Genomic DNA, 11,623 nt, shown 5'->3' with positions numbered 1-11,623 from the left:
GGCTGGGAGGGAGTATAGAAGTAGAGTTAATAGCATTGATTAAAGGGGGGAGTAGGATACATTAAAATAATAATAGATTATTTATATGTATAACAGTTAATTATATTGATATAATTTGAATTGTATAAGTACGATTTTGTTTTGATTAATTGATGGCCTTGCCACCATGTTAAATAAAAACCAATAAAAATTTTGTTTTTAAAAAAAAAAAAAAACAATGGTTCTCAACCTTTTTAATGCCGCGACCCCAACTGGTCGTAAGTCAAGGACTAAACCGGTCGTAAGTCGAGGACTAAACCGATCGTAAGTCGAGGACTAAACCAGTCGTAAGTCGAGGACTACCCAACCGGTCGTAAGTCGAGGACTTTCCCTGCCCGGGAGCGCTGCACATGCGTGGTTCCGCCCCCTGCGCCGGCCGAGGCGTAGCTGGCAAGCGGCAGAGACGGAGCAGGCCGACCACCAGCTGGCCCAGCCCAAGGGAGGTAAGGCACCTGCCGGAAAAGGGGGGAAAAATGGCTGACAGCCTTGCTTGGCGACCCCCGTGAAATGGTCGATCGACCCCAAATGCAGTCGTGACCCATAGGTTGAGAACCGCTGCTCTATAAGATCTGTTTTAGAGAAAAACAATTACTTCCTCTGATACATATTTTAATGTATTTTAGTCAAGTTACTAATTTCCTTTTGGATTCATTAAGATGGATGGTTGATTTTTTTTCTTGAAATAATCTCTATGCCAAAGACTTTATATGCCAAGCTGCGAAAATATAGTGGCAAGATTAGTGTGAAGGCAGCCATCTACAGTATCTGTGAAAAGAAGAGAAGCTGCCTGCTTATAGGAAAAGACAAGGGAGCATAACTTGCAGAGCAAACCCAGAGGGATTATTCACTCTAATCCACAACATCAATGAAGTGCATGGAACTCATAACTGAAGAATGGGGGAAAAAGACCAGTTATAAGACTTGAATCAGCAGATACAGAAAGTTGCATTTAAGTTGCCCTCATGGACTCATTGCCGAGCTTTGAACATAAAGTACAGGTAGTCCTCAAGTTAACAACCATTCGTTTAGTGACTGAAGTTATAACAGCACTGAAAAAAGTGACTTATGACCATTTTTCACACTTATGACTGTTGCATCATCCCCATGATCATGTGATCAAAATTCGGATGCTTGGCATGTATTTATGACGGTTGCAGTGTCCCGGGATCACCTGATCACCTTAAAATTAACCTTATGAGCAAGGTCAATGGGGAAGCCAGATTCACTTAATAACTGGAGTGATTCACTTAACACTTTGTGGCAAGAAAGTAAAATGGGGCAAAACGCACTTAACAACTGCCTTAGCAATTTATCAATTTTGGGCTCGTTGTGGTCATAAAAGTCAAAACCAGTCAGGTTATTTTACTTGCTGCAGTTAATGGGTGTTTTTCAAGTTGTATATAAACTACATAGCAGCGGATTCAAGTCAAGGATTGCCTGTCCTGCTGCTCTTCACTTCTCTTGTGGAGGGAAGGCTTGTGGCGAGGGTGAAAAGGGGCTCTTAAATTCACAGATATTTATTCTTGAATATCTTATTTTAGGAATGAATCAAGAATTCAATGGGGGTTTCTTACATATAGCATCAGACAATCTCTGCTTGAATTCTTGCAAGGAGAATTAACTATAGGCAATTGCATCAAGAGACCTTGTCTTCCCATTTCCTAAAGTCTTTACTGACTGTTAGAATATATATAAGACTCTATCTTAGAGAAAGGGGATGAAACAGCTGGTGGAACATTCTGTGAAAGATGCGTGAGTTGGAATGCTTTGGCTATTTCAGTTGGGTAACACAGGCCAATCTTTTCTACCGTTGTGGAACAAATGACATGTCATTAAAGGTTATGAACTTTGTAGTTAACTGAATGATCCCTGCTAACTAAATATATTTCTGGCTTCTATTTCTTTCCCAATATGATCCTCTTCCCCCGGTAATTAGGACTTCAGATTTTTTCAATTGGAGGGCTGACATCAATCAGTTTTGAGCCTCATAGTAAAATTCCCAGGGAATTTGACCTGGGAGAATAGAAACTCCTCAATACAATCAATATACGTAACCATAGTTATTTCTATTCTTGGTTTATTTTGCTTCAGACGTGATAGTTATTGAAAATATCACATATATACAAATGTGTAAGTGTGTGTGTATACTTGGCTAATCTCCGTTTATGTATGCAGTATATATAAATGCAGACCACATATTAGACTTCTGCTTTATTTGGGCTCCTGATTTGCTATATTTATTGTCCAGAAATGTTTGGATAAATTATTCTTTCTATCCATCACGTACAGTCTCAAAGGCAGTATCAATGAGTAAATTTAATACCTTCATTTTAAAAGAGAGATAGAAAAATCCTCAAAAGGTAAAAATAGAGATTTGCAAGTATGAAAAATGATTATGATAAATGATTAGAAAGTGTGCACCATTTCTATATAAGTGCATCATAATTAACACGTGATTGGATTTGCATTTCTTACTGCCATTGGCAATAAGAAAGAATGAAACTTGTCTTTGACTTTCTGTTATTATCTAGTATATTTTAACATTCTATGCTTTTCTGCTCATATATTTGTTTTCTGCTTTCCTTGTATTTTTCCTTCTACTAGGCTTCTTCTGCTCCAGGATCCTCCGTCTCATTATGTGTGCTCCTTCCTCCATTTCATCCACTTTTTGAGTCCCAGAGTCCTCCCTATAGTTCCTATTTCCCTTCTTTTCTTCCTCCATTTCCCTTCTCTCTCCTTTCCATTTCTCCATCTGCCTCCCCTCCAATTATCGTTCTCCCCTCAGTCTTACTTCCTCCATCTGTTCCATCTCATTTCTTTCATTTGCTTCCTCCATTTCCCCCTTATCTTCATTCGCCTTCAATTTTTTTCCCTTCACCCTTCCTACAGCTGTCCCCCACAGAACTGGTCAGTTCTCCAAATGCTTTGCCATCTCTCCCAAAATATGTAGTTCCCCCTATCTCATCTCCTGTCCTTCAACCATCTTCTCCTTCAGCCACGGATACTTCTTTGGCCTCACAAAATCCTCCAGAATCCAAACCAAAATATGGTCATGACTTCAGTGCTTATCATTCCCATAACCCTTTCTTCCTCCCCGTACTTCCACCTATCCAGTCTCAGAGGAGGTATCAAGCCCGGCAGAAGAATACTGACAGTGTTAAATATCCCTGAAGACAGAAGATGCTTTGGGTTTCTTCAGTGCCTCTGGCCCATAAATAAAAGCCACTTTTCTACGGTAGACCAGATTCAAATGTTTGTGGTTGTAATGCTTCCCAAATGTACAGTGAAAATGACTGACGACTTAGGAGAAAGTTCTTCAGGAATCACTGCTAATTGTATTTTAAGCACCATGGAGTGAAGAAAAAGAACTAAGACATTGTGTAATTATGGATTTTATGTATTGTCTGCCCACATAATATTATTATTTTCCTTAATGTTTGTAATAGGTATATCACACACACTCTTTGAAGCAGGAATATATGCTATAATTTTTTGTCTGGTGCAATATAGTTCTTGCAAATCTATATCAAGCATAACATAAACTTTTTACCAGGGATTAAAGGTACCCAGCTGTATGGGAAAGTTCATCAGTGCCAATGGATTTGGCTTCAAGGTCATTTATAATGTAAATATACTGTATAATAGGCAAAAAAAATATGAGGCTGTCTCATTTTTTGTAATGGAGAGTGCTAGCTAGCCCATCCCTAGAAGTGCAGTTTGCAAGGCTCCTTACTTCAGATATTGAAATATGACTTACAAATGAACTTAGAACAAATAAAAATTCATTTGAAATGTGGCCTACATCTTACTCTAAAATTAAACCATCATTCCCCAACTTATGTGTTGTATTTAAATTCATTTCAAAAGCTTGCTTTGTCATGGTAACTTCTTTTTCAGAATAAGAAGTTAAGCTTTGCCTTATTAGTATCAGAACTATGGCATATATGAAGGGAAAGATTAAACACTTCCTTCACATTTATTTATCTGCTGAAAATACCCCTATTCTAAACAAAGACATATATTTTGTTTTTGTTTGAAACCATTTTCTGCAGTGTGGCAGAAATGACAGGAAGAAGGGATGGAGAGGAAATGGTTAACCTCCCTCCCTCCCTCCCTCCCTCCCTGTTGGTTGTAATGCACATTAAAATCCATGAAGCTCCTTTTTCAGGAGGGGAAAGGTCTCTAGTGATTAAAATAAAGCCCTCTAAAAATATGCTTTGAGGAAAGTGTAATTTGGTCCTTACTGTCTTGAATAACTAAAATTTCTTCTAAAAAGGTCCATTAATTTATAGGTAAAGGGCAATTGCCGGCTCAAAATGTCAACCTCGGTAATGCTGAAAAAGTGTTGGGGCTTCATTTAATACAGTTTGTATAGTAACTGAAATACTTGGTTTTTGTATTGGCCTGAATGAATTCATTTTCATATAAAGTGGATAAAAATATCCTGATTCGGTGGTGTTGATTCACATGGGTGATAAAAATAAACTCATTTTATTGTAAGAAGATGTTACGAAAATTGGGACTATAAGAGTAATTTGTTTAAGATATTTGTATTAGATGTTATTTAAGCTATCAAACAGGAAATATTAACTGTCTACTCTGAAGTAATAATATGTGATGGCCATAGGTTCACCGAGTGCTCTTTCTGCTCACTCAGGGAGGTGCATTTTTAGAAAGTTATAGTCCGTCATCTTACGATCCTTTCTTCCTGAAGACGTCTCCAGATTTGTGGAAGGTGAGAGAGATTGTGCGCTCCCATTTTCCTGATGAGCTCCTATTGACTTTCTTAGACTTCTGTGAAAGACGGGTTTGGGTTAGAGATTTTAAAAGAAGAGGTAAAAAATACCTCACAGGTATTTGTGGGTAGTTGTGGGATTGGCTTCCTGGCTATTGAAACTTAAATAAAGACACCTCATGGCAGAGCTGGCCTTTCCTTTCCTGTGAGGATTCTCACCTTTCCCCCTTCCCAGGTTTAGAGCATGTGCAGTTTTTGTAGTTTCCAGTTTCTAGCTGCTTAAATAGAATGGACTTGTAATTTCTAAGAACATAGGAGGGAACAACCATGAAGACGAAAGTATTATACACATTCGAAATGGATATTGCTTATAACTGCTGGAGCATAATTTACATAGTCTTACAGAGTAATTAGAGAATAACACATCGCACAACTAGTTTCATCTTGTTTGCCTTTCTTTGTGTAAGTCTTTTAAATGATGGTGAAAATAAAGTGATAAAATATTCAAGGTAATGCTCACATCATACATAAAAGATTAATTGGTGTAGTTACTCCTATATTATAGATTAGGGAGTGAAATTAGAAAATGTTGGCTTGCTGAATGCTACCCAAGATGTTTCTGGTTGAGCTGAAGATAGAGCAGTCAGTCAGAGGGTTTATCTAGTACCTGACTCGGCTGCATTGGTCAGAAACCAGATCTTTTTCAGGGAGCCCTTTATTTGGCAGTGCACAAGAAAAAAGAAGGGGCCAGCTCTACCTTCAACCTTAATCCTTACTTGGCATTTGGGTCTATCTAAAAATGATCCAAAGTTGAATTGTGGGATGGAGGAATTGGCTATGCCCAAGAATAGGAGGACAGAAATTCAGTATCTAAACTTCACCAGTCGTGAACCAAGTAGGTTTGATAACTTTTTGCAGAGCGACATGACTGCACTTTTCTTTCAAGGTTCAGTGTTCAAGCTTCTAAATGCTCCTTGATGTATATAGCAACTGAACTACAGTTAGTTCTCAACTTACAACAGTTCATTTAGTGATCATTGGAAGTTACAATGGTACTGAAAAAAGGGACTTATGACCGTTTTTCACTCGACCACTGCAGCATCCCCATGGTCATGTGATCAAAATTCAGACACTTGGCAACTGACTCGTTGCAGTGTCCCAGGATCACGTGATCACCATTTGCGACCTTCTGACAAGCAAAGTCAAGAAGCCAGATTCACTTTACAACTGTTGTTAGTAACTTAACAACTGCAGTGATGCACTTAATAACTGTGGAAAGAAAGCTTGTAAAGCTTGTAAAATAGAGCAAAACTCACTTAACAACCATCTTAGCAACAGAAAGTTTGGGCTCAATTGTCATAAATCAAGGACTATTTGTATAGGTCTGACTAATTTGATGTCATGAAGTATTGAAATATTAATACTAGCTGTTTTCTTTTCTCCCTCTAGGCATCCGTTCCTCCTTTACATGACCCCTTGTTAAAGGAAGTAGAAGGAAGATACATTGAAGCCAGCATTATGCAGCAATGTGAAACAGGTTCTGTAATATTTCTGTTTGCATCTGATACTCTTCAGGTTTAATGTCTCTTTAGAGACCAGGTTTTGAATTATTCTTTCAACTTTCCCTTTTGCATTAATCTTAAAATAGTATGACCAATTTGAAAATATTGGAAACCATTTCCACGATGTGATATATACAGCAAATGATATGTCTGTAACTTGGGGTTGGGGGGAAGATTGGATTTAGCTGAATACTATACAGGTTTTGTTTTTTCATCAGAAAGTTTGCCTAATGAGGAGAAAAAAACCTTTTTTCTCTATATGCATTACAATTTTCCACAGGAAAAGTATATTCCTCTAAAGATGTTCATGAACTACATAAGACTGAGTTACCACCACTTCCTTTGGGTCGGCAACTTATGAACCCCATAGAGTGGCTGAAAATCCCATTCCAGTATATGGAAAGTGATGTCCGTCAAAAAAGCCGGTAAAGTTTGAGAAGCCTTTACATTTTAAAATTCATTCTCTGTTGAATAGCATCAAATATAAAAGTTGATTATGAAGGGTATAATGATGACATTCTGTGAACTGTTTGGAACACAAACTTTACCATTTTGTTGTATAAATGACCATATATTTCTAAATTACCTGTAATTAGCACTAGCCAAATTTGTAATTAACAAAATATAGCCTGTAATCTTCTTTTGCAGAGAATATTAATAGAAACCACATTGCAAAACCACCGAAGCCATTCTACCCTTTCTTGAGGTTATGGTTGATTCCTAGCTGCTGTAATAATTCATTTGGCCCGCTGTTTTGTCTAATTTATTCTCCCCCCCCCAGTTCTATATTTTCTCTATTATTCTTTTTTATTGAAACTCCTATTTAGAATTCCCACTACTCAGTTTTGATTCACCCCAGTTTTTTCCCCTTAACTCTCAATTCATCTATTGAGTTTGCATTTATTCCTACAAAAAGAATCTTCATCAAAGTTGAAATAAGTGTGCATGACTAGTGAGGTCTGTAGTGGAACTGAACCTTTGCTAGTTCCAGTTTGGTAACATGGTAGCCATTAGATTACAATAGGCAGTTTTCCTTTATTCCATTACTTCAGAAAAAAAGCATTCTCATTTTCCATAGCTGCTGTTTCTTCTTAAACTGTTATATTTCTAATTTAAATAGTCTCTGAGATCCTTCAGTATAAGTCATTTGTTTTGCTCATTGAAGGGCAGTTTACTACAGGGCTCAATTTTGTGGAACTGTAGTTGAGAATAATAGAATCTCTTCTTGTGATGAGGCTCAGTTCTCGTTCTTCCTAATGTTGCTTCCGGTTTCATTTTGTCAGAACAGAATGTAGTTTTTTGCAATAACTTGTATATCCACATGTCTACAGCTAGCCACAATGCTGGCAAGATGACATTTGCTCTTTTATACTTGTACTTCACAGTGCAAGGTCAAAAGGGATTGGTGATTGTATTGTATGCGTATTTGGTTTTTTTTATATATATCTCCCCCCCACTCCCCACGGATGGTCATATGCCTGTTTGGTTCCTTCTAGGATTATATGACATATATCCCATTTGCCAGAAAAACAATTATATGAAACTATAGAGGGAGGGGAAAAGTTATTCAAGCCAAGATAAAGTGGTTTCTTGGAGGAGGAATATAATGAGCCATTGGTGAAAATACTAAAAATCTTTATAGTGTTGCACAGAATAGAACTGAGTATTGTGCAGGACAGAATGCCAGATAATGACATTAGTAATACAATGAGTTGATTAAAAATCCCAGGATGTTTTTTCTAGATATCAATACTAAACAGTAACCACATGTATAAGGTTTGTAAACCAGACAAATGCCTTCTTTTCATTAGTCACAGATTAATCCTTTTGTCTAATCTATTTTCACATAAAAGAGTATAAACATTATTAGTTTTATCTTGGAAGAAGTCTGTTGGGACAGACATCTGTAGCTGGTTTTTCCACAGTTAGGCAATGTATTGTTTGGCATAGAGAACTCTTTGATAGAGTGTTTCAGAAGGGATCAAAATATATTCTCTGAAAAGTTACATGATGCTATATTTTGAGGCACAAATTGTAGATTGTGATGAATATCCACTATGGGCAAATAGCTGTTTTTTTATTACTTTGAAGATGGTTAGAGGCAGTTCAAAATGTACCTCTTTTTATTTTATTTTTTCAATTTGTATATCTGCCACCTCGTATTTGTGACTTTGGGCAGTTCATAGTTAAAAAACAATAAATACAGTAACACAACCAATAAACAAACCCAGGAAAACAGTAAAAACACAGTAGCTAAATAAATACCTAACTGAAACCAACATTCATAAAAAAAGCAGGCAAGTGCAAGTCTTGGATCAATAAGCAAGCTCCAAACCTTAACCAGAAGCTCAGGATCATTGAGACAAGCCCGTCTTTAGAGCCTTTCACATGGCAAGCCAGATCCACCACCAGGGAATGACATTCCCAAGGGACAGGTGCTGGGCCAGAAAAGTTGAGACTGTTTCATGGACAGGGCTCTTTTAACACAGGCTTTCTGCTGGACCTGATGGGACGGGTAGAGGTAAGTAGAGAGAGGCTTCTCTATACAGAGGAAAACCATTCTTACGCTCTCACTTGAGGCTTCCCCTGATCTGTGTTCAAGTATGCACAAAGATTCATGATGTATCGGGCTGAGATTCTGTTCTCCAATTTAAAACTGATTGAGTCATACTCTTCTTTAATCCTTTAATTTTCACTTTCAGTGGTTCAGGACTAGGCTGTGTGGGATAGTTAGTGACTTGTAGAAAGATAATCTCTTCTGTGAAGTAGAATTCAGCGATAACACTCCTAGGAATCCTTCAGTAAGACCCACCTTCATAAGAATTACAAATGGAATGATGATGAATGCAATTGACATTCTAACACATCACTAACCATCTCTTTTCCAATGCATTTAGCAAAATAACTAAATTTTCTTTTTACTGTTTTTAGCATTAGTTTTCCCCTTCCTTCCTTATTAAAGGTCAGTTTTAGAATAAAAGAAAATCAACACACATCCCCCCCCCCACATCTGATCCATTTAAAATACAATGGCTTTGGTTAAACAGTAAACATTCACAGTCTGATCTATATACTGTATTTTGGAGGAACAATGGAATTAGGTAGGCAATATTACAGTAATTAGATCCAACAGAGACCTTGAAATCTCAGTTCCAGAAAACAAAAGGAATTGGCAGGAGCAAATCCTTATAATTGATCTCTAAGGAAGTGTGTGGTTCCTGTTCTTATTCTCCTTCTTTTTTGTAGGAAGGCACATATGAGAGCTAGGAAAGGTAAAGAGCAAGAGAAAGCAAGAAAGAAGGAAATAAACTTTCTCCCTAGGGGCTCAACAACCAGGAAAGCCAGGAACCTGCTCTCCGGTTCAAAACAGGAAATGATCTGGGTCTAGCCCCAGGCCTTCCGCCAACATTGTAACAGTCTGCCTTTTAAAGCCAAGGGGAAGAGACTTCCCACTGAAGATGATTTGTCTTCTCCCTCACAGAATAATTCCATGTTGTTCATTTACTGTGCATTTTATATTGTCCGCAGCTCCACCATTATCAACAGTAACAAGGTTTGGTTTTATGTATTACTGAAATCGAAAGGTGATGTTTGAAAATTGGCCACCTTTTTGAGTGTCAAGCAGCATCAATTAGCACAGCATACAACTGGTTCAACAGAGGTAATTCACTGGTGCTGAGTAATAACGGGCAGCATTAACCATCCTAATTTCATTCTGTTAAAAGGCAAAAAATGAGCACAACTAGAAACCTGAGTACTATGGATTTCAAGAGCTGGGGTGACTCGGCCTGGCCTCCACTGAAGAAGAGATGCCCCTCTGTCAGGAAATCAGAGTTCATCCAAATGGCCAGTCTTTTGTCAAAGCAGATATGTACTGGCTCATCAGTTTGGAAACCAAAAATAAAATCTGCTTTCTATTGATCTTTCTTTGAAACTGATTCCTCGTAAAGGGATAATGCCAAAATTTGGTCCATAAAAGTGCGATCCAATTACTTAAAAGGAATGATTAGAAGCTTATTTTCGCATGAGGTACTACTGAGAATAGTAAAACATAGGCTACAGGGATTTTACACTAAATGCTGCATAAAATTGTGATTGCATATTACTGCTTTCAAAAGTATTGCTAAGCAGCTGCTTCATATTTTCTTACAGGGGAAAATCACAGAATGTGCTATCTAACTACATTTTATTTCAGAAGCGGAAGTGGAATGGGGTTAGACAGTGCTTCAGATACAGAGATAAAAAAAGATGTTTTGGGGAACACAGGGATATGCTCTTAAAAGCAGCTGCATTTTTTTCCCCGGCAAGTGCGTATGCTTGTTGTAGTTGCTGGGAAAAAATGCATTTGGCTTAAGAAGTTGCAATCAGATGCTAGGTGAGTTGCCTTGCATGCTCGAAAGCATCTTTTGTCTTTACATCCAAGGCTCTGCTGATGCCAGTTGAATTGTTCTAAAAGACTGAACAACAGACTTTTATAAATTTAGCATGAATATGGCTTTTGCTGTTTCCCTATTCAGATACAAAGCAAGATTAACCGCCTGTCCACAAAGCAGCTTAAAAATATTCAGTTACTTCATTTCTAAAGGCTCATTGAGAGATTAGTGATTCCGCTCCTGGTACAATATAGATTTTTTACATTCCTTTAAAGTAAGGAATTTTCAATAGAGTTAAGAGTTAACTCAAGAGTTTATTAATCTTTAAAGCTCAGAGATGAGGTTTTCTTTCATAAAATTCTCCTCTATCGCCAGAAATGGAATTTTCTTTATCCATTTAACTTAGTGTCTTTAGCTTCATTTGATTCAATTTTATGGCATTGTCTTTTTGGACAGGTACTGAAATTATAAATAATGTGCAGGAACAAAGATATAGTGTTACAGCTTATAGGAAAATACTTTTTTTCCCAAATAAAAACATTATTTTTCCAAGTTTCAATTTTAGAGACTGAAGTGGAAGTAATTTCAAGCCAGTTGCCTAATCCTACATTGTTTATTGTTATGAACTGTTAAAATATACCTGATTATAAAAAGTATCGTCTTCTTTGGTTAGAAATAATCTCTTGAGGTAAAGTGAAAAATCTCATTGAATAGCAGCAGGAGTTGAGGCCCAATTATTCGAAGGCACATAAAGTACCGTGAACTCTTGATTTCAGGATACATGTACATGCACCATGCACATGTGAGCAAAGTAGAAAAGAACCAGAAATGCATTGATGAATAAAGGTGGTTGTATATTGTTAGCAGCAATTACTTTTCCTGATGTGTTCTGGGAAGGAATGGATGTTATGGAC

General features: G+C 37.3%; 1 protein-coding gene across 1 annotated transcript in view; it reads left to right on the top strand.

Annotated features, from left to right (window-relative positions):
- FAM228B (family with sequence similarity 228 member B) overlaps window positions 1-9,724 on the top strand; it is a 34,110-nt gene extending 24,386 nt beyond the window's left edge. Inside the window, exons 9-12 of the mRNA XM_015812297.1 lie at window positions 4,697-4,774; window positions 6,224-6,311; window positions 6,617-6,761; window positions 9,583-9,724. Of these exons, the coding sequence (XP_015667783.1) occupies window positions 4,697-4,774; window positions 6,224-6,311; window positions 6,617-6,761; window positions 9,583-9,724 (453 nt within the window). The remainder of the gene's footprint in view (window positions 1-4,696; window positions 4,775-6,223; window positions 6,312-6,616; window positions 6,762-9,582) is intronic.
- The last annotated feature ends 1,899 nt before the right edge of the window (window positions 9,725-11,623 follow it).

The sequence above is a fragment of the Protobothrops mucrosquamatus genome, unplaced genomic scaffold (assembly GCF_001527695.2).
Source record: "Protobothrops mucrosquamatus isolate PMUCROS unplaced genomic scaffold, P.Mucros_1.0 scaffold78, whole genome shotgun sequence".
NCBI lineage: Eukaryota > Metazoa > Chordata > Lepidosauria > Squamata > Viperidae > Protobothrops > Protobothrops mucrosquamatus.
This window is presented reverse-complemented; position numbering and strand designations above follow the sequence as displayed.